This window comes from Tenrec ecaudatus, chromosome 4, assembly GCF_050624435.1.
Source record: "Tenrec ecaudatus isolate mTenEca1 chromosome 4, mTenEca1.hap1, whole genome shotgun sequence".
NCBI classification, from domain to species: Eukaryota; Metazoa; Chordata; class Mammalia; order Afrosoricida; family Tenrecidae; genus Tenrec; species Tenrec ecaudatus.
Window position 1 is genome coordinate 86403031 of NC_134533.1, and position 24763 is coordinate 86427793.

Genomic DNA, 24763 nt, shown 5'->3' on the forward strand with positions numbered 1-24763 from the left:
TTATAGTATTAAACATAAAATTAAGTAGTAGAAAAAAAGAAATTCTGAAATACACCATCTAAGCTTCCACAAGAAGAGACTAATACAAAAGAAGCTATTTTTAACTCAAAATGAGCAGAAAATAAAGTGATGAAGAAAATGAAAGTTGTGAAAAAAATGATTTTTTGTATTGATTTCCTAATAATCTAATAAAATTTAGATTATTGCTAAACTATCGGTAACCATTAAAATGAAAAAAGAATGAGTCATTTTGTTTGTATATATTTTTGTCAACAATGTATGATGAAAATAAAATACTGCTTTTTTCCTGCTTGGTTATCTGAGATTGATTGCAATTAGTTTTGCAAATTTCCCTCTGGAAAGTCATAAGAAAGCCATTTTTGCTCTTTATTTATTTATTTTAATTCATTTTATGGAGCGATAATGCATCATGCAATTCAGTTGCTCAGTTTTATTAAGAAGTGTGGTGTGATCATCACCACAATCAACTCTGGAACATTTCTTCCACTTTGTACGCATTGATGTTGACTTTAGACTTCCTCCACCCTTCCTGACTGTGTCCATAGGACCTGTCTTCATAAGTTCTAGTTTCCCTACACACAAAAAACATATAAAACAAGGACAAGGAGTAGAAAAAAGAGGAAAAAAAGAAAAAGAAAACAAATGAACAACAATAATCATATAAAACGAAGACTTCAATCTCAGAAAAAGCAAACAATATTAAAAATTAAGAATAAATGAAAGTGGCTCCACAGGGAGACAGAATGGAAAGTGTTACATTGTCGTCAAAGTACAGCTGTGAAGACTCTCTATCTGAGAGAGAGAGTAGGGCTGTTCACATTCCTTGTCTGTGGGTAGAGGGGATTCACCTGCAATTGGCTCTTCAGCTTAGACGACTATGCATAATGTTCCACAAACAAACCCAGGGTTTAGAATTTAGATGCGGAGACTCTTCCCCCCTCTGGTTTTGTCTCTTGTTTATTATCTCAGGCTGTGTGCTTTTTCTGTGTGGACTTAGCTTACTCAATAAAGACATTGTTAACCTCTATAATACCATTTTTAATATGTTTTCTTTTACAACTGCTTTTTAACTGTAAGCATCTTCATTTGTGTGATTTGAGAAGTCCCTCACTGTTAAACTTTCACTAATTTAATAATGCAACTTTTTTAAGAAGGGAGGGGAAATGGGGAGTTGATCATGGTGAGTCCACGAACAGAAAATGTTATAAACTTGATTGTGGTGATGGCTGCGCAACTCTTCTTTGATGAGACTGAATTAGAGAATTGTAAAATAGGTGAATTATGACAATAAAAGGGCTAAAAACAGAAGCACTATTCATTCACAAAAAGTACTATTCATTCATTCATTTTTCTTGTACTCTGCCTCTAAAAACGTTTCCTTAAACTTGCATTCAAAATTCAGTTTTATATTTATCAAAAGTATATATTAAATTATTAATTGACCAACTATATGCTTAAATTATAATGAGAACTGAATATAAAAATAATGCTTGAATCCTTTGGAAATTAAGAAAATTAAATATTCGATTTGTGGGCATTCTTTTCACAGAAGTATGATTAACTGCGAGCAAAGAACTTTAAAAATAAAAACATCTCAGATTTTGATAATATTATACAGCTTCTATGGAAGAGGAATACAATTCCAAGAAGAAAAATGATGTAAAATTTCCCACTGCTAACGAACAGTTCAGGGTATTGAGAGGCATACTGGTTAAGCACTCATACACTGTCAGTGGTTCTCAACTTTCCTAATGCCACGACCCTTTAACACAGTTCCTCATGTTGGGGTAACTGACCAACCATAAAATTATTTTCATTTCTACTTCATAACTGTAATTTTGCTACTGTTGTGAATTGGGAGAGCTCTGTGGAAGGGTCGTTTACCCCCAAAGGGGTCGTGACCCACAGGTTGAGAACTGTTGCACTAAGTGAAAGGCTGGTCGTTACATCTCACAAGCCACTTAGTGCCCAGGAGAGCAGCAGTTAAGAAATCAAATGATGTATTCACTTGGGTAAACCTGCTGCACAAGACGTCTTTACATGTGTTAAAGAGAAGAGATTTCACCTGAGGATTAAAGTGTGCCTGACCCAAGTCACCTCAAATGTATGCAAAAGCTGGACAATAAATTAAAAAGACTGAAGTGGAATTGGTATATATAATTATGGTACTGGCAAAGAATATTTAATATCCCATGGACTACCAGGAGAACAAACCCATTTGTCTTGGAAGAAGTACAACCTATCAAGCTGCTTAGAAATAAGGATGGTAATATTTTATCTCACAGTCTTTGTATGTCCTGGTCATGATAACGTAGAGTTAGCGACCAAAAAAAAAAAAAGAGACTCACAAGAAAGTGGACAGCTCAGTGGTTACAACACTGGACCAAGCATCACAGTGATGATACAGGACAGGTAAGTCACTATGCGCTGGAAGAGTACCGCTGCGGGCATAGGGCTTATGTGTTGGGCTGTGATTCTCACGGTCCAGAGTTGGAAACCAACAGCCACTCCTTAGAGAAAGATGGGGCTTTCGATTCCTGTAAACAAAGTCTCAGGGACCGTTCTGCCCTGTCCTATAGGGTGATGCCGAGTCGGCAGTTCCTCAACGTCAGTGCGTATGAGGTGAAACTGACTTGACACCTAAAAACAATAACCCAAAAGAGAGCTGATGCGTCCTTTCATAATTGATATGGTCTGCCAGGGGTCTTGATTTCTAGAGCTCATTGGATATGCCTAAAAGATTTACTTTTGCAAACTAAAAACTGGGTCAGAGAGTTTATTTCATGAAAACATTGCTGGTTATTTGTAAACCAAGATTTAATTATTTGAAATTACCGATATTTGGGTGATACCATTGCTTCCTCATTTAATATTGATAATTGAGAGTTTGCGTTTTTAAATTGTAAACCCATTGCTAATTCAGCTCTTTAGAGCTGTATGTATGATTTAGGGATATTTTTAAATGATCCTTAACCAAATGTCAAATTCTCTGGGGAGCGGTGCTTACCCTCTGTTATATTTGGCTATCTCATCAAAAAGCGCTTTCCATCGAGGACGGCCAATGAACAGTCGTGAATTCAGTGCTTGGTACTTTTCTCCAATTATTTTCTGCCCAAAAGAAAGCATTTTATTATTACAACTCAGCCACTTAAACAAATGAACTCATTGCTTGAATATCGTTGGTTTGAGCGCAGTGGTTTCCTATCAAATTATTGTGAAGCAAAGAATAAACGTGTTGGAGAGGAGCCAATCTGGGAGCTTATTCAGACACACCATGCCTTCCTGCTTCACCAAAGACCCAAGAATACATGTGAAACAGATACAGATGGAACTACTGGAATCTAAACGGAAAATGGGAGGCCAAAGAATGGAATCGCGCACTAACTTTATGAAGAAATTGAAAGAACACAGTGGACAAAGGGTGATGTGGAGCGGGGGTACTCCTTCAGCTATCCCAGATTGTAAGGCCATCTTGAGACCAAGCCAGTGGTAGCCCAAGAAGAGCACAGGAGGGCAACTTCCCAGTACCCCTAATAGGTGAGAAGCTGTGTAGACATATACAGAGCGAGCAGAACAAGCTATAACCTAATCAGTGGAGAAAATGCACTGAAAGAGGCCTGGCAAGCAATGGAGGCTGTGCTCCTGTGTACTGGACTACATCCTTCCCACCACCCCACCTCCAACCCTACTCCCCAACACTCAGCCAGCCCTGGCTACTACTTGCTCCTGCAAGCCCATCAGTCACCCTCTGATCCATCTCCATGGAAAATACATTCCCACCATCCACTCTCACCCACCAACCCAACAAGAAGTGAACCTGCTCCAGCATATTTACTCGCTTGCCATTCCTACCATGCCTCCCAACCGCTCCTACTCAGAAAGTACCCTTGCCCACACACCATTCAATAGACCATTCAATGGCAACAGCAGCCAATGCTCACCCAGACTTCCCTCAGTTGCAATGTGCAACCAAGAATAGAGATCCCCACTCAAGCTGCCTGCTGCTTCTCTGCGCACCCACAAACAGGTGGCAAATGCTTCAGTGCTCCGAGACTAGGGACCAGTACAACATGCCCACCTGGCTTACCCAGATATATTCAACCCAAGGTAAACAAAAACCAATGACAAAACAATCAAATACATAATCAAGAGGCCACTGCTTGCTGAGTAAAATACCTAATGAGTGGGAAACCATGGAAAATATAAAGAAATAGGACAACATGGCTCAAGCAAGAGCAAAGATAAAAGGCCAGAAAACCTCTGTGAGAGAGAAATAGTAGGATCACTAGCGGAGAAGGACTTCAAAATACTTGTATACAGGACCCTCCACGAACCAAAGAAAACCCAGACAACTCCAAGAACAAACCCATACTGTAGAGGAATTCAGGAAAACAGTCCACATACCAAATGGCAAAAACAAAACCAAAAAACTAGATAAATGGAAACCATTAAAACAAAACCCAGCAATACCATAATTTAAATGCAGCATATATCTTCTGATTTTTTAAAAATGCTTCCATTAGCAATGATTGTGGATCCAAGAAAATTACCACATATACTTGAATATAAGCTGAGTTGCTCAGCATATTTTGATGCAGTTTTTGTGGTAAAATTAGGTGCCTCGGCTGATATTTGGGTCAGCTTATATTCTAGTATATACGGTAAACCCTTGACACATTCAATCATGCCTCTTCTTATCATGCTCTTGCTTCAGTCGTGAGGATTTGGGTTTCTTTCAAATCCGTGCTGAAATCCGCAGTCTGATTTCATGAGCAACTGCTTCGAGTCCTCCTCACTGTCAGCAAGGATGTGTTATCTGTACAGTGCTGTTGGAACAATTTTTTCTCCAATCCTGATGCCATGTTATTCTTGAATTCAAATTCTTCACAATAATAGCCTTCGTTTGTTATGTTCCATTCGGTACCGTGTCTTTTCATGGTCAATAAAGCACAAATCAACATTTTGTGGTATTCTCTGACTTCAGGTCAGATCTATTTGACATCAGCAATCATACATTCCACATCCTCTTCTGAATCTGGTTTGAATTTCTGGAAGCCCGCTGTCCATATACTGCTACAACAAATTTAATTATCGTTAGTAAAATTCTACTTGCTTGTGCTTTTTATGTTACTTCTCAGTTCACTTAACTTTCGCTGGAATTAACACACGTTTGGATTTTTTTATTTGGTGAGGCAGGTAGCTGTGTTCTCAATTTCTTGGCATGAAGTCATGATTGCCTCCAGGATTACAGTCTGTTGAAACATTTCGATTGGTATTCGACAATTTCTGGATTTTGTGTTTTGGCTAATGTCTTCCGTCAAGTTTGACTCTTCCCTTCAGAACTTTTAGGCTGTGATCATATTCTGTCTCTGGATATGGCTGAACTTCAGTCCATTCCTTTTGGCAAAGTGATTCTGTATAGTCCTTCTATCTTTTGATACTTTCTGCATTGTTCAAGACTTTGCACAGAGAATCCTTCAATATTTCAACTTGAGGTTTGATTTTTCCCTCTCATTTCTTTCAGCTTGAAATATGTGGAATGCGTTTTTCCTCTTTAACTTTCTGATTCCAGGGTTTTTCATACTAATACTTCTCAAGCTGCCCTTGAAACTTTCTTTTCAGCTCTTTTACTTCATCATTTCATCTATTTATTCTAACTACATTCAAGAGTAAATTAAAAAATATTTGTTAAATATATTCTTGAGATGTCTTTAAATTCAGGTGGGATGTATTCAATATTGTTATGTTGCTCTTGTGGACTTCTTTTTAATATTTTTAGCTTCAAGCAGAACTTAAATATGAACAATTGATGGTCAGTTCCACCGCTGGGCTTTGTTTTCTCTGATGATATAGAGCTTCCTCATAATCTATTACCAGAGATGTACTCAATTTTATTTCCTGTGTATTCCATAGGTGGGTTCTACAGGTACAGTCTCCATCTATGTTGTTGGAAAGGGGTATCAGCAGTGAGCAATCATTGGTCTTGCAATATTTTATCATGTGATGTCCAGCCCCTTGACTCTCCTCTCATCAAAGTCATATTTTCCATCTACTAATACCTTCTCTTTGTTTGGAACATTCACATTCCAGTCATTAGAAATTATTAGTACAGATTGATTGCGTGTTTGATCAATTTCAGACTGAAGAAGTCAGTAGAATCCTTGAATGTCTTCACCATTACTTTTAGTGGTTGGTGGGTAAATTTAAATAGCCATAGTAACTGGTCTTCCTTTTGTGGCTGTTAGGTGCTATCAAGTCAGCTTCCTTATTCAATGTCCAATTTTCACATGCACATGACGCAATGGAGTCTACCATGGCTTGGGTCAGGTGCACTTTAATTCTCAAAGTAACACCCTTGCTCTTCATTATTATAAAGAGGTCATGTGCAGTAGATTTACCTAATCCAATATGTTTTTGGATCTCTTGACTGCTATTTTCATGAGTATTAATCAAGTCTCCAAGTAAGACAAAATCCTTGACCTTGACATATTTTCCACTGACCGCCATCCCCCTGCCCCCATGATTTCTGTTGTTCATATCCCTTGAGGGGTGGGGTGGTGGTGGTGGGGTGTCCATCATTCCGATCATTTCCTCCTTCCTCTCCTCTTCCCCCACCTTCTATCTACCCTCCTGGAATCACTACTCCCATTTCTGTTCTTGAGGGGTTTATCTGACCTGGACTCGGTGTGTTGTGAGCTCGTATCTCAATGATTGATGTATGGATTGTTATAAGAGCTGTAAGAAAACCCAATAAAAGGATCTTTTAAAAAAACCTAGAGAATTTCAAATTTTGCCTCCATTTATATATTGGTCGGGTTGTTAGGGATTTGGTCTTCCTTACATTGAATTGTAATCCACACTGAAGGATATAATTCTTGATGTTCATCAAAGTGTTTTAATTCCTCCTCACTATCAGCAAGCAAAGTTGTGAAATCTGCATACTGTAGGCTGTTAATGAGCCTTCCTCCAATTCTGTGACTCACTCATCTTCATATACGCCAGCTTCTCATATACTCAACATACAAATTGTACAAATATGGTAAGAGGATAGAACCCTGACACACACCTTTCCAGATTTTAAACCATGTAGTAGTCTCCTGTTATGTTCGTGCACTGCCTCTAGATCCATGTATAAATCCTGGATGAGCAACAATGGAGAGTTTCGGAATCCCTGTTCTTCTCAAGGATTCATTATGGTGCACACAGTCAACTCCCTTTGCATAGTCAATCAAACACAAGTAAACATCTTTCTATGTTCTCTGCTTTGAACCAAGATGCATCTGACATCAGCAATGATATCCCTTGTTCTGTGTCCTCTTCTGAATTCAGTCTGAACTTCTGGAAGTTCCTGATCTTCATTTAGGCATAAAGATATTATAAAATGCTGTCAAGTTATATCTTGAACTGTTGAACTGTTCTGCATGATAAGTGTAAAGTCATTCCTTCTGAATTTGTCAGTCCCTGCTTAGTAACTGTATGATTTTCTGACTCAAAATGCCCAATGCCAATCTGTTTCAGCTCACTAATGCCAATGATACAATTTTGGGGGGGTAAATTTTTCTTATTTATATGATTAATAAAAATAATAATGAATATGAAGCAATTAGGAAGGATGAATACATTAAAATACATTTCTGTGCAGGCAATGAGGATTAGCTTTGCAGGCCTCCAGGTGGAGTGATTATATTTAGCAAAGACCCTGACTTGAGTGTTGACTGCTTTATTCTGCAACCCCAAACTATAAAAATGGTCCAATCAAATACTTGGACTCCTGTGATGATTTAATTTCTCCCCCAAACTTCATAAGAGCCTTCCATACTTCCCCTTGAGTGAATACTTACACCCAAATAACCTTTCTCTCAAACGTGAGTTGTTTCTGCTGTACATTTCTACCTAATGACTGAGTTTCCTTAACTTTTCTAGATCAGGAGTTTCTTCTGATATCATATTTTCTTTTCATCATGAAGCTGCACTTGTTTATTAGCTGGTTAACCTCACCCACTCTTCCTCCAGTTGGGCCCTAAAACTAAATCGTGATTGAGCACGTAGCGAGGATGAAACACTCCCCCGGGCGAAAGGGATGAGTTTCGGGAAGTCACAGCCCAGCTGCTTGGGGACTTGACCCACCCTCAAATGAGGAAAACAGGGTGCACCTATGAAGGAAGGTGAAATTTTCCTTTCTGTCTATGTACTGGTTAAAGCTACTCTTTAGTGGAGAGTAGCTTATAACATTCCATACATCAATTGTATCGAGCATATTTGTACATATGTTGCCATCATCATTTCCTAAAGATTTACTGACTAGTTGAGCCCTTGGATACCAATCTTTTAGTCTTCCATTTTACTTCTAATTTTCCTAAAGACATATTTCCTGTATATATAGTCCATGTTCCTATGATTAATGGATATTTATGGCTCCCTCTTATCTTTTTGAGTCATGCCCCATCAGTAAATACAGGTTCCCCCAAATTTACCCCAGTTACATTCTTGCCATCTCTAATTTGTGGAGGCAGCTCTTCCTCGGTCATATTTTGAATGTTGATCAACCTGAGGGGTTTATGTTCTGGCACCATACCTGGAAATGTTCCACTGATATAAGGTTCTTAGTGGCAAACCCTCAGAAGTGGGCAACCTATTCTTGATTTCTAGTCTGTTTGAGGTCTGCAAGCCCTGATGAAACTTGGCTGGATGTTTCTGGATGGCCTACTAATACCGGAAATCCTGGTAGCATAGCTTCACCATCATAGCATCACACAGACTGCCACTGAGAGTTGAATCAAAGCTGTAAGGAGATGCTACTTCATCCCAGCAATAACGGCACTGATCAAAATAACGGAATGACAAATGTTGGTGAGACGTTTGCGTGACTGGCACTCTTAAACATTGCTGTCGAGCCTTTAAACTGGTGCAAATATTATGAAAACCAGTAGGGTTTTTCCACATAAAAAGAGAGAAATAGAATTACGATACCACCCAGCAATCTAATTCTAGGTGTATATCCTAGAGAAATAGAGCTGCGTAACAAACGTACATATGCACAGTGATGCTCACGGTAGTATTGCCATGACAGCAAAGAGTTGGAAAGAACATAAGTGTCCATCATTGGTTGAGTAGGTAAACTGCGATGCATACGTGTATACAATAGCATACTACATAAAAATAAAGAATACCAAGTGAATCCCAGAAACATCTTAACACGAACGAAACTAGAAGATAGTACATTGAGTGAAATAGGTCAATCTTAAAATGACCAACATTGTATGAAGTCTCAAGTATAAAAGGTAAAAAATAAGTTTACATACAGAAAAAATATCCTTAGTTACAATAATGGAAAGGTAAAAGAGGGAGAATAAAATCTTAGGTGGTGTGCAGTGTTGACTAAAGTGATGGGAAAGGCAATATACAGTGTGAGGGAAATCACACAGTCGAAGTAAGGGAAGTCAGGAAGAGCACATAAGAACAAGGAACAACTGCCGTCAATGCCATAACACACGTCTGCAGCAACAGCTGCAGCAAACAGCCATTTACAAGCACAGGTACACATGTCTGGGGGCAGTCAAGAGGAGTAAACACAGGTACTGAGAGGAAAGAAACTGGATGAACTCCTGACTAGTTCCCTAAAATAATCTCCTAACTTGAGACTTAAGACATTTCCAGAGGCTTCTCTTAGCCAGATAATTGCTGAGCCAACATACAAGAGACGATAATCTCTACAAAGGTCCAAAGACCAAAAGGAAACCGTTTCCCCAGACCAAAGACGAGAAAACTGGGGGCAATAAAGCAATTGGATAAATTTAAGTGGGGGAATTTATGGAAGAGCGTGCTGAATTATGGATTGGAAAATGAATTTGCTACCTAAATGTTTGCCTGGGACACAATGAAACGTTCCGGAAAGCGTGTCAAGCAATAAGCTATTTAGTGTAGTCATTTCAAAACAACATGTCCCGGGTTTCCTTTCAAATCCATTATATTCTTGAACGGTACGCTTAGAAAAAGCTGATTTTCCTACACCTCCGTGAGTAACACCATTTGCAAACAACTGCAATGTAGACAAAGATTACGTTCTAATCGTCTACCCTCAAATAACACTCCACATATAAACTTTGCTGATGTATTTCTACCACCACAAACATGACGGAGCTTCAAAAGGTTCATGGGGGAAAAATGGAATTAAAATATAATGGAATTTTACGGACTCTGCTTGCTACAGCTTTTCTGCATGAAATGACTGTATTTAAACACCTGACCTTCTGGTTAGCAGCTGGATATGTAACCACTGGGCTACCCGAACCCCACAGCCAAAGATTGGTTATGACTCACATGAACGCAATACAGGGTTTCTGAGACTGTGCATCTTTATGGGAGCAGGCAGCCGCCTCGTGCTTCGCCTGTGGAGCGGCTAGTAGGTTTGAATAATCGACCTTATAGTGATCAGCCCAACATCTAACCCGTGGCGTCACCATGGCACTGTAGTGTGCCATCAAGTCTCCTTAATTAATAGAAAGTTAGATATGAATAGGTGGTGAAAAATGACAATGAATGGAGAAAAGAGGAGAAAATGTTTGGGGCGCAGACTGACTAACTGGGAACCTAATGTAATTGATGCTCTATGCCTTTAAGATAATATTGTGAAAAAAAAATAATGATATTGACTTGTTTCATGACAATAGTATAATAAATAACACTTCTGTATGGAACAAATACTTTAGAAAACTGACTAGAAAAAAATAAGATTGAAATGATTTTGAGGCAGCTGACAAATACTACTTTATGCAAAGTATTATATAACTAATATTAAAATGAAATTTGCTTTCATATTCAGTTTTATATACCTATCTACTTCTTCCAATACTGTCTCTAAGTTTTGTCAACTGTGAATTGGGAATAATAACACCTATTGCTTCTGGATTCTATTTAGATTACGTGAGATAACAAATATGACATGTTAACATAATATCTGGCTCACGCAGTGAATAACACACTATGACTCACTAATTTTTACCTTTCCATGGAAGTAAATAAGCTGAATTGTGTATGACCTCACATTCAATATTTTCATAAAATCTTTTGATCAATATAATCTCAATATTTTATTTATGGCCAGATATATAAAAATGAAGAGCTTGCAGCTACACTTAAGACAGGAGAGATGGGCTAACAATTCCTGCTGCACTCCCATGTGAGGACAAATAAGGGCATCGGATGATTAAATTCAAGGCCGAGTCAAGAATATTTGTGGCACAGTGCAAAGGAAGTCTTCCACTAGGTTACTTTTGTAAGAAAACATCTGGAAAATTCTCTTTCAGCATCACTCTTACAGTAAGCCATCTATGGTCAAGAGGCTTATGTCATTAACAATGACATGCACTCACTTACCTGTATGCCGTCGGTCTGACTGAGGTACAGCTGGATGTTGACAAAGTCAGGCCTGTTCTCTTGCCAAAACTGAAGGGACATAAAAATGAGCAGACTTATTAAAATTCTTTCTCTGTCCTCAGACTTTCTTCTATTCTGTCACGTAGATTTCTGAAATCTGTTAACACATGCCCTGGCTTACCACAGCCAACAACTGTAAGCAAGTTGATATATATGATGGGGATTCAAAACATTTATAGAAAAATGGAATGACCATTTTGAAGCTCCTCGTGTACAGGTACACAAACACAGACATGTACACGTGAACACGTATAGTCAGAGTGCTCCTTAAAAGAACTGTCTTTGAAGCGATCACGCTCTTAAAATCATCTCCTGTACTGTGAAGACCTTGCCAAGAGGGATCAGCCCCCAAAGAAGGGCATCGTGCTTGGCAAGTTGGAAGGTCAGCAAAAAATAAAGGAAAATAATGAGCAGGATAAACTGACAGTGGCTTCAAAAACGGGCTCAAACACAGCAACGGCTGTGCAGACGGTGCCCGTCTGGACAGTGTTCCGTTCTGCTGTATGTAAGGTCTCCAAGAGTTAGTAGGACACTTACCTTTTTAGCAACAGACACCTATTCACACTATACAACACTTTTTATGAGCTGAAATTTTTTGATTTTTCTAGTCAACCACCTATCTGGATGAAAGGACTAAGTCTCCTTTCCAAACTCAATGTTCTTCTAGCTTATACGAGTGTCTGTTTTTCTTGAACCATGTGAGAAAAATAAAACAACATATATTATTATAAAAATATGAGTACTGACAATGGGCCAGTACAACGCTTAACAACATTCTTGTATACCAGTGTATATATTGTAACATTAATAATGAATCCTCTATTATACATTATGTATGCATGATGATAAAAAGAAATAATCCTTTGTTACCTTTATAGATGCAAAAGCTAACAAACAATTACACTCAGATTCATCTAATTATTTCTCAAATTTTATCTAGTTATTATTATATCCATCCCTATAAATTCCTAAATTTAACTCATGTTCACTTATAAAAACTATAATTCTCTCTGAAAAGATCAAAAGTGATATAGAATATGTATAGTAGAAAACAAGCATATTTTCCCCCTAAATGTTCCGAGCATCCAAAAGTATTGCCCACTGCCACTGAGTCACTTCTGACTCAGCACAACCCTGCACAATGTGTCTGAGCCCGTCAATGTTTAGGAGAACAGGTAGCCTCATCTTTCTTGCATGGGATAGCTGGTGGGTTTAAACTGCCAACCCTGCACTTAGTGGTACAACACGTCCCCTAAAGCACCTTGTAGATCCTTTCTGAATATATCGGAGATATTAAAATACAAAACAACATAAACAAAGAGAAATCATCGAGAGCAGTTGTTCCTTTTCCTGCCTTCCCTCTCCTCAGCTCTAGTTTCACTTGTAAAAATAGAGGAACCTGCTACAATAGGACAGTGTACTACTGGCAAACAATATGAAAAACATCTTGAATCAATATATTGATTTAGCAAGAAAATAAATTTAGGAAGAAAACTATCATCTGAAGAGAAATAAATTCAACAAAGGAGCAAAAAGCTGTTGTCTTCATATACTTCCTTTTTCTGAAACATAATAAGGAATCTAGTAATAATTGGCTTTCTCTGACTACGCTTTATTGCTGTTGTTCCCTCTCTTCTTCATTCCTTCACACACACACATAACACTCCAATACACAAATGACAACATAGAACTGACATATAGCCATACTCCAAAATACTTTACAGCTACAAAAGGGAGGAAATTCTATGTATAAAATTACCAAGGTATGCTCCAGATGTAAAGTAAGGGTAAAAAGATCCAGAACATCATACTGGAGTGATACAATTTCTCATGTTGCCTCTGCTTAGTTAGAAAGGGTGAGGTATATAGTCAATGAGGATTTTGTTTTATTTTATTTTTAAAATGTATAGCAATGGTGCATTTGTATATTAACATTTAATTTTAATAAAGAAAAACCAGCAAGAGGAAATAAAATTCCCTCCATCTGCCTTCTCTCACTCCCTGGCACACATGTGAGTACATTTCTGCATAAAAATATTGTCTCCTATAGGTAGATATTCATATTCACAAACATGTATATCTTGGTAAGAAATGTAACATGTTATTGACAGAATTAGTCTCTGAGTTTTGGGCATTGGAGACTTTTTCTTCGCTATTATTTATCTCCATATTTAAATGTTTACCTTATTATAAGCATGGACCACCTTTTGTAAGCTGAATGACAATCTCTTAATTTTGTTAAAGTTAGAAATATTTCCAAACTAAGAGAAGCCCTGATGTTACCTTGTTGTGCACCACGCAGAGTAAGTCTGCAAACCAGCGGAAGGATTGCATGTCTCTGCAGACCCAGATGAAATAGAGTCTTCTAAGCTTGAAAGCTTCCCAGCCATCCCTTTAAGTTCAAAGAACGGAGGAGATGTTAGGGTGGCAAAACAAAGAAGAAAGAAAAGTCCCTAGATCTTTCAGAGTTAGCTCTTTGTCATTATTAAGCGATCGAGAGGAAAACTAGTGATTTACATTTTACTGGCAGACATGGCACTCTCTAGAATTAAAAGTAAATTTTAAATTTGACGTGATTACTTAAAGATATGAAATTCCTCATACGCTTCAATACTTATTATACTTGTGACTATTATATGTACATCACCTGTTTGCAGCAGACGGCACCAGACTAAACTCCCCACCAAGAGATTATCAGATCCTGCAACTAAGACAAACACATGCTCCATTTTCCATGAATTCTATCACTGAGCAGGGCTCCAAAGGTCATCCAAGCAAAATGATCCAAAACCATTCCAGAAATTTGGTTAGTTATCCCCATCTTTATAATCATTAAAGAAAAAGATTGCACAACCATCTACTATGTAATTCATTCCAGCAACCCCTAATTTCCAGTCTGGATTCTTGGTTATATTTCTGAAGGAGGTCCGAGGTTAAGAAAATGTTCTCCCCTTTTCATAACTTTAGGCGCCCTAATAACTTATAATGTGTTGTCAGAAATAAATGTTTTCTGGCTTAGATTATGGTTATTTTTGGAAGAAATGGAAAAAATACCTCCAATTTATATTAAATTTTTGAAATAAGATATCATGCAATCATGCTTCAAATTCTTATTTGGTTTTTGGAACTCCATGAAGCAGACTTTTATTGCAACTGGTGTCTACATGAAAAATGAATGGAATATATTTGGTGGTAATTCCATGGTAGTTAACATCAAGCAATCAACATTTGTTTGGAATTAAAATAAATTGGAATTTTCCTTGAATATAACTAGAATAATATTTGTTGGTTATGTTATCTTCATTATGAGGTTTCTTTTATGCAGTCTGTTGTTAATCCATTGAGATGAAATCAAGAAATAAAGTGTTCATTTGTCAGCTGCTCAGAAAAGATTGCATTTCCACAAGAACCCCACTTTTTATTTCCATGTCTTATTAATATATCTTCTTTTGTCATGGTTTTAATCAGCCTCTGAATTTTTCTTTCCTTTAAAAAGTAAATTTATTGCCATATACTTCACATATCATACAATGTAATCATTCTGTCATATTAAGGAGAGTGGTGCTATCATCACTACATTCTCCTTGTACTCATTGTTCTTAGCTCTTCAAACCCCCATCCTCCTCTGCCAGGATCCTAGGTAATTATTTACTGGTTCTATAGACTTATCTCTCCTGGATTTCATATACATAAAATCAGACAAAACACAAACAGGAAGCAAACAAACAAATAAAAAGCCAATAACAATAATTAATGAAAACACAGACAAACCTCAATCAAAAAGAAAGCAGACAATATTAAAAACTGAAACACTTTACAATGAGTCAAGAGGGAGATCAAATGATAAGATATTACATGTTAACCCTCCTACGCCTGTCATAATCAACAATTCTCTTTAATACCAAGCCTATTCACATCCCTCAATCGTGGTCAGTGAGGATTTATCAGAGGCTTAATACACGTGGAAACTGCAGATGGAGTTTGGACTTCCACTGTCACCCACAGCCTCTACAAACCATAATTGCAAGCTCTGATGCTATTTCCTTCTTTGGTTTGGGGTTTTATATCTGCAATCTTTGGATCACACAGGTGGTGTGTTTCTTCCAGGTGGACTTAGTTGAGGCCTCAGTTAGATGGCTGCTTGATTGAAGACAAGCTTTTGAGACTGGAAACACTATTCTTTCTGATAGAATGGCACCATCAGATTTCTTCACCCTGCTTGGCTATAGCACTCCTATCTTCTGTGAAAATTTCACGAGGATGAGTACAAAGAAGGGCCATGTCATAAGAACTGGAAGTAGAAAAATGAAGGATGCCAGTCAATGGTTTTAGTAGACTACAGGTCAAGAGAGGCTGCACCACTCTGGCAGGCATGGTTCACAAAAGGGCCTCGTGGGGTCATGGGGCACGTGAAGAGGACAACTGAATTGCCTCCCTAAACAATCAGTAAACTGGGTGCTTTGAACAATGAATAAAATAATTCCGTAAGGAATTATCCTGTACTTAAAATGAGAGATGTCTTCAATGTTGGCAGTTATTTCGACTAATACGATGAATCAAAATGACATACAGCAGAGTGTTGAGTATTGATGCAAATGGGGTTACTCCAATGCCTCCAGCCACGCAGAGGCTAACCTCGTAGTTCAGTGACTCTTCAAACGGACTGCCAAAGGGGCCATCAATGTATAGCCTACAAATAGGAGAGATCAAGTTAGGGAAAACTAGCATAAGGATGATTAATTATTTATAATAAGAAGCACACATCATGAATCCAAGTTTCTATTTCTGGGCTTTGAGATGTCTAAAGTCTTACTTAAATGCTTCCTATATTTAAAAGCCTAAAGAAATAATACAGTTTATGAAATTTCAATATTAAATCAAGTTTATATTTTTCTAATTTTCCCTTTTTTTTGTGTAAAATCACCAATTATAAGTATGGGCAAATGCAAACAGGCCCTTGAGATAGAGCTAAGGGAAAATTAAAGTTCTTATCACATTATATTATTATATTTGACTAAATTAAAATGTCAATTACTTTGCTGTGTCTGAATTCAATAAACAATGTTCCTTTTCATTACACAGTTAAAAGAGAAAATATTTACTAAAACAATTACTTTGTAAGCACAAACATAATAGGAGGAAATAATATGATGCTGTTATTCTTCTTGCCCTACTTAAGTTTTTAAGTATGAAAACAGCTGGGGAACAATTTCAAAGGAAATTGGCATCATATGAAAAATATGTGTATGGAAGGGAGGTTTGCTTAGAATGCACTGAGTGTATATTAATGGTGGTGGGATAATTTGGAAAAAGCAGTCATGGTGTGTACAACTTAAAGAATATACTCAATGTCACTTATAGAAACTGATAAATATTGCATGTTCTGTGTAGGTATCGCTAGAAACAAAGTGTGTTCATGTGCATGTATTGTGTAGGTAAACCTTAGCAGTAACACAAAGAATTAATTCTTCAATTAATATCTAATCTCAAATTAATATCTAATCTCAAATTCTTTTTTGTAACATATCAGTTCAGGGAAGGAAAAGGGCCTGTAAAAACATGAGTTGCCAGAACTCCTTAAATCTGTGCATGAGACTGTTTTGTGGCCAGCGTGGTGGCAATGGGCGTGTTATTGGAACAGTAAGGATAGCTCCTTAAAATGAGCTGTTTCAGTTGGAAGTTGGGACTTATTTCTCTCTCTTGACCTCCTTCCCAGTGTCTGTAATGTTGACTTACTGGTCTAAAGAGCTTTCTTTGATAAAGTAGAATTACCACACTTCGCATGGACTGTCTACTTCTACACTCCCCGACAGGAGGGAAAAAAATAAACACTTTCACTTGAAAATTGTTTTTCTACCAGTAACAAACAAACAAACAGAAACCTGTTAGAAAAACAGTAACCCATGAAAAGTATATTTTATTGTCAGATTTCTTACGTTTATGATCCATTTAAGGAAGTAGGTAAGTTAACATCAGGCATACAATTTGTCTGCCAGTTGGTCTTACTGCATTGGCTTGTGTTTGCTGTCATACCGGAATCTCTGAGACTGGTATTTCAAAGGCCAGCAGACTCATGCAAGTGAACAGATTACGGTGCAGCTTCTAGACTAAGAGCAGACTATGAAAAGAAATAGGCTGTCCACTTCTAAGGAATGAGCCTTAAAACTGAAAATATTATGAAGAGAATCAAAACAGTGTCAGATACTGAAAACCTCATGAAAAGATGGGGAACATTGTCGGAGATGGTAACAAAAGATAAATCTATCAAGCGAGAAGACATTCAAAAAATATGACTAAGGAAGAATTGCCTTCTTAAAGTCGAGTCAACCATGACAGCATGGATGAAATAGAGTCAATGGGAGTAGAGCCTTGGGGAACCTTCATTTGCCAATGGGGCATGATTCAAGGTGAGAAGGAATAGTTGCAAGCATGAATTAATAATTAGAAATTGGAATGTGTAATGTATGAATCTAGAAAAACTGGAAGTGGTAAACAATGAACTAGAACTCATAAAAATCAACATTCTAGGGCTTAATAAGCTGAAATAAACTGGCATTGGTCATTTTCAAGCAGAAAATATATAATTTAATTTTCTGGGAATGAAATAATCAAGATAAATGACATTGTCAAATTGGACTTTTCAATATTATCATGAAGTACAATTTGATATGATCATATCATCCATATCCAAGGGAATCTAATCAATACACAATTTACATACCATCCACTAAAGTTAGTAAAAACAGTCTTCGGTCTGAAATTGATCAAACATGAAATTAAGATGCACTGATAGGTATTGGTGATTGGTATACAAAAGATGGTAAAAAAGAAGAAGCAATAGTAGTTAGAAACTCTGACCTTGCTGATAGAAACAAAGTCCAAGATTACATGATAAAATTTTGCAAGACCAATGACTTCTTCATTTCAAACACCTTTTTCAACAACACAAAAGGTGACTTATACACATGAACTTCCCCAGATGGAATATATAGAAATCAAATGGACTACATCTGTGGGAAGAGATGACGGAGAAGCTCAATATCATTAGCTAAAACCAGGCCAGGGATGACTGTGGAACCGATCATAATTTGCTCCCATGTAAGTTCAGGTTAACGTTTCAGAAAATTAAAACAAGTTTCCAAATCCCAAAATATAACCTTGAGTTTATTTCCCCTGAATTCTGATAACTTCTCAAGAATAGAAGACCTGCTGCATTAGGTGGGGGTAGCAAGGATACCATGCATGAAGAAAGCAAAAGGTCATTAAAAAGACAGGAAAGAGAAGATCAATGTGGATTTTAGCAGAGATTTCGAAGCCTACTCATAGTCCTAGAGTAGCTGAAGTGGAAAAACCAGTTAAGTCAAAGAGCGGAACAAAAGATTTCAAAGGAGAGCCTGAGAAAAAAAGTAAAATATTATAATACATGTGTAAACACCTATAATTTTTTTAAAAGGAAGATCACACTCAGGATATCTTAAACTGAAAGAACTCAAGAAATAATTCAAACTTTGAGTTTCAATATTGAAAGATTCTAAGAGCAAAATGTTGAATGATGCAGGACAAATCAAAAGAAGATGGAAAGAATATAGAGTCACTGTACCAAAAAGAGACAGTCTACATCCAGCCATTTTAAGACGTACATTATGAAAAAGAATGAATGGCACTGAAGGGAGAAATTCAGCTGCATTGAAAGCATTAGCCCAAAACAAGGCTGCAGGAATTGATGGACTATCATTTAAAATGTTTCAACAAGCTGATGAAGCACAGGGTGTGCTTCCTCATGGAAGACAGGTGCTTCGCCAACTGACTGGAAGAGAACCATATTTGTACTCATTCCGAAGAAAGGTGACCCATCAGAATCCTCAAATTATGAGGGGTTACCTCCAAAAAATTAGTTTTGGAATTGTGCTGGGCAGAGCTGAATTTTCATGGTCTGCATTTTTCCTGCTAGACGAGCATGGAACCACATGCTCTGAGTTAGTGCACCCAGTGGCATCACCTGGGAAGGTTCTCTCTGATTCAGTAACTTTTTTGTAAATGCAGTTTTGTTTGAGCCTGTTTGTTTTTTGTTTTTTTGGGTGGAGGGGGGAGGCTGATTTAAGAGAAGAGTATGTGGCTGTGAAATTTTGTTTCCTGCTTGGGAAAAATGCTGCAGAATCTGTATGATTTTGAACATAGCCTACAAGGTCAGTGCTATGGGTAAATTCAAGTATATGAGTAGTTTTCTCGTTTCAAACAAGGAGAAATGTCGATTGGTGACAAATCACGTTCTAGATGTCCGTCAACTTCCCAAACGGACGAAAATGTTGACTCATAGTACATTTGGATTTTGTTCCACCAGGTCAGACTGTTCATCAAGCTTTCTATTTAGAGGTTCTGAAAGATTGAGTAATAGTGTGTGACAAGAAAGGCCTGATTTGTGGCAGATGGGGGACTGGTTTTGCTACCATGACAATGCATGTGTTCATGCAGCCAACTCAGTGGGCCAGTTTTTGGAAAAAGACAGTATGCCTCTTTTGCCCCACACACATTACTCACTTGATCTTACCCCGAAACTTCCTTTTGTTTTTGAGAAAGAAAAGGAATCAGAAAGGACAGCGATTTGACGAAGTAGAAATGGTGAAGAAAAAAATGAGGGAGGTGCTATCAAGCCATCCAAACAGATGAGTTTGAAACACCTTTCCAAGAATGGAATTGCAGATCTGACAAATGTATTAAGCAAATGGAGAGTACTATGAAGGTGATGAGGTTATTTTGTGAAAAAAAATTAAAATACATAGCTTTGGGGGGGAGCAAATTCCGGAGTTTTGGGGGCCACCCCTCATATGCAACAACATCATTAAGATCACATAGAAGTAAAATTTTACTATAGATCATTCAACAGTAGTTTCAGCAGCACAGTGACAGGGAGCTGTCATAGAGGTTCAGGCAAGATACAGAAGAAGACATCGAACATGGGATATCATTGCTCTTGTTAGATGAGATTATAGAACAGATAAAAACAGAAGAGATTATAGAATATGGAGATAACCAGAAAGATGTTTACCTGTGTTTTGTTGACTATGCCAATGCATTCAACTGAGCGGACCATAAAAAATATGGCTATCCTTGAGAAGAAGGGTAATCCTAGAATATTACATTGCGCTCATGTGGACCAAGAGGCAGTTGTGTGAACAGAACAAGGGCATACTGCATGGCTTAAAGCCAGGAAAGGTGTGAGTTAGGGTGTATCCTTGCATCATACCTATTCAATCTCTATATTAAGTAAATAAGGGGTCTGGATTATGTTAAGAAGTAGATTGGCGGACAGTTTAGTGATAGCCTGCGATATGCAGATGATGTAACCTGACTGCTAAAATTGAGGATGACTTGAAGAACTGCTGATGAAGATCACAGAGCGGAGCCTTCAGTGTGATTACAGGTCAGTGTGAACACCAAAATCTTCACAACTGGACCAATGTGTAATTTCAAGATAAACAGAAAAGATTGCAGTTGTGCAAGATTTCATCTTATTTGAATCAATGTTTATTGAAGCAGCAGACAGAAGAATCAAAAGATGGATTGCACTTGGAAAATCTACTGCAAAAGACCTCTTTAGAGTGTTGATGAGCAGGGAGGCTAATTGAGGGCTAAGGTGCACTGAAGGAAATGTACACCTTTTTTATTAGAAGATGTTTGAACCTAATGAAACAATATATTGGGCCTTTATTGAAATCTCAAAATATCAGGAACTTACATACATTGATTTCAGCGGTTCTCATCAAATAAGCAATTCTAGAACATAAATATTAAGCAATAACATTTGTATAAAAATGACAACAATGAAAATCCTTACAATTATAAAACCAGATTCCTTCAGTTCTCTAGCATTGATGGACTTATCTGGTAGGCTTTGAACTGATAACCACAAGTCCAATCTACAAGTCATTCTGTGGGAGAAAAATTATACTACAGGCTCCCATAAATATTTACAATATCAGAAACTTATGTAAGACCTCTATGAGCTAGAATTGGCCTGAAGGTAGTGGTGCTTTTTTTTTTTTAATCTTAAACCTAGTGCGAACTTATCTTATTTAGTCATTCATTTTAAATTTATTCAACAAAGATTTTATGCACCTCATTGTGCCAGGGACTATTTTAAGTGTGAGGGATACAAAAGTAAACAAAAAAAATAGTAAAAGAACACCCTCCCCCGTGACCCCCAGCGGTCTCTTGTCTTCAACTGTAAGGAGGGGAGGAATATTCTGAAAATGAAGATTTATAAAAGCAACACAGAAAACTATATAATCCCAGGAAGTGAAAATTACTTTTAAAAAGTGTTGAACCGTCATCATTGTAGAAGTCTGCAGATTTGATATAGAGTTTTTATTCTACTGTTCTATTTAAAGTCTATCTTTTGCCCTCCACCAATTTGGTGCTGTCTTCTGCTTCATGCATTCTTTCTTCCCTAAGACAGGCCCAGAGACCTAGGGTTTGATTTGTTGAAGATCAGAGAGGAGGACTGTAAGCACCTCATTGCAACTTGTCTGCGTTTGGACATCCTGAGCAACAAATTTCCATCACCCTCCCCTGCACACACTCCTTCCTTCCCCTCTGGAAGAGGAGCACTCCAGCTGTGATTCCATTCACTTACTAGGGGTGGGATTACACACAAGCCATTTACCCTCTCTAAACTTGATTTCCTTCATCTGTAAAAAGACAGCCAGTTGAGAGAGTATCAAAGATCCCACTGAAAATTGTAGAGGACACACAAATGTCAGCTAAGCCATTTGCTTATAGCATCATGAGAGCCCCCAGTGCCCTGTCAGGCCATCCTACAAAACCAACATCCAGAGAAGAACTGGAGGAACGTCAGCAGAGGGACCCGTGGGAAAGGGGATTTGGTTTGGAGAACCTGAAAGAATCGGCTCTTTCCTCACTGGGAAGATTTTTTAGTTGTTTTCGCAGAAAGGTTTTGCTGCTTGTGTTTAGGCTGAAGAATGAAAGTAGCAGAGAGCTTCAGAATTATTTGGCAACCACTGAGTTTTGGAGGAGAGAGAAGACTTGAATTAATTTTCACATATTTAATATGATTAACATGTGCAATATGTCACCTTTCATGTTTAGGCCATGGTTTCCCTTTATCACAGCCCAATACATTTAGAAAATTGTGTTACCAGGATATTTTTTATTTCCAATTCATTATGCTTGTCTTTCATTTATCAGTGTCTTTAGTCACCTGATCTTTCAGCAAGTGAACATTTGAAAAGGAAACACCAGCAAATTAAAAAAAAACATTTTTGTTAAGTGTATTTCCTTATAACTTGAAAATAGTGTTTGCCAAGCAAAGTGGGCGGCACTCCTGGGGGCGGGGCCGTGCTGGACCCGTTCAAGGGATCTGCGGACGTGAATACCCTTCATCTCGGATTCTGGGCTATAGTGCAAAACTTCGTACATGCCAATGCACGTTGGAAGTGCACTACTTCATGAAGAGGAGGCGGTAGTTCGACAATGTTCGGGAAGCTGTGCTCTCTAAGCTATCAGCAGTCCAGGACTCCCTGCTTATTCGCTGAGGCCATGGAACTGAACGGAGGCTCTGCATTAGCACCGTGGAGGGGAAATTCAGAGCCATTCTAGAATGTCACTGGAAAGCTGTGGAAATTATCCTTTAAGAAGGACTGTAGGTCTAAGAGAATTATAAAGAAAGGAGGGAGCCTCTTCATTGCCTCACTCAACTGTATATATTTTATGTAAATAAGCTATTTATCAATTGATTTAATAAGTAAGACTGATGGAGTAACAGACCAATTACACCTTTAGGCTTTCTTCGACTGGAAAAACGCATCAGATTTAAAGTGCTTTCCCACCACCTCGCTCCACCAGAACAAACACAATGCTCACTTAAAACAAAAACCGAAACAAAATATAAACTCCCTCACCCTCATGCTAAATCCGCCTCACTGAACCCCTGTGTAATAGAACAGAGCTGCCCCGCAGGGTTCTGAGCTGACATCCTGGGGAAACAGTCTGCCCGGCCTTTCTTCCCCACATTGCTGACAGCGGCTATCCCGAGGTTGGCAGCTGATTATAAACTGCTTGTGCCATCTGGGCTTCTGTTGATTGAGACCAGAATATCTTAAAATCAAACATATGTAGGCAATCTGGAAAAAGTCTAGTGAGAAATTGCAAAACCACTTTAAGAATAAACATTATTAAAAATAGGTATTAATTATACTCGTATTACCCAGGGATTATCATAGACCAACAATACAAAGGGTGGAAGGAGCATGTTTGAATCAAATAAATTTGAGACACAGGCCTTCAACATGCCAGTACCTTATTAAGCTGCAAGTAACTTTGTAACTTTTGTAACTCAACACTGTAAATCAATTACACCACAGTCGATTTTCCGCACAAAACCTTTATTAGCATTTTAGAGACTAGAGTACATTTTGAGAAATGTAGAGTTAGAATCTCTTCAAATTTGGAAGAACAAATATTTATTTTTAATAAACTACCTCTCTGGTGAAGTTCAGCAAGTAATTTAATTTAGTTACTACAAAACATACTACAAAATGTATTTTTAAAAGACAACCAATAGGAGAGTATAAATTAATGTGCTTTTATTGAATTCAGTAGACATAATGAGAAGTCTACAGTACATAGGTCTCGCTATTGTCTACTCTAATAAAAATAGTACAGCAAGAGAAACACTGAAAGAGGGAGAGAGGGAAGGATGGGGAGGGTAAGGAGATGAATAATTACACTTTCTGTCCCAAAGATTATTACAAAAAGAACAGTGGCTAGGAAAGAAACACCAGTAGTATAGAATAAAATAAGGCATAATTGTAGCTGTGATCTAAGTATGCTACATATCCACATTTATTTATATAGGAGAGGGAGAGCTTGGTCCTTTCCCTATATTATCTGAGCTCTGTGAAGTAAGTACAGTACCATTACTCCTATTTAACAAACGAAGCCACATCACTATAAGGATACTGTGACTGCTCTAATGTCCCCACCTCCTACGAGGATGGGGGAGCGGGAACCAAGAGCAAAGGTGGAGGAGAAGACAGAGCCGAGTCTTTACTGAGACCTGTTAGGCTGACGACTCGCTCACAGGTCTAAGCATACCAGTTTGCCTGGAGAGAGAGGAGTGTGGAACACGTGCTATCACATGCATAGGATCATTTAAAATTATTGTTTCCTCTGCCTGCCTGGAAAAAGTAAATATTACATTGATCTCCATTTGGTATCATTTAACAACATCAAAAGGCAGTGTTTTGCACTAGGCAATGGGCTGCTAACAAAAGGCTGGTGGTTTGTA

At 37.8% G+C, this 24763-nt stretch overlaps 1 protein-coding gene across 4 annotated transcripts in view; it reads right to left on the minus strand.

Moving 5' to 3' along the window:
- The window catches only part of NOX4 (NADPH oxidase 4), a 184448-nt gene that overhangs the window by 4946 nt on the left and 154739 nt on the right, over positions 1-24763 (minus strand). For 2 of the 4 annotated variants that reach the window (XM_075546434.1, XM_075546432.1), the window contains 4 exons: positions 16028-16147; positions 13741-13849; positions 11398-11466; positions 3029-3129 (listed from right to left, as the gene is read on the minus strand). In XM_075546434.1, coding sequence (XP_075402549.1) covers positions 3029-3129; positions 11398-11466; positions 13741-13849; positions 16028-16147 — 399 coding nt within the window. Of the gene's footprint in view, positions 1-444; positions 594-3028; positions 3130-11397; positions 11467-13740; positions 13850-16027; positions 16148-24763 lie in introns of those variants that run through there. The other 2 variants (XM_075546433.1, XM_075546435.1) reach the window with 2 other exon arrangements.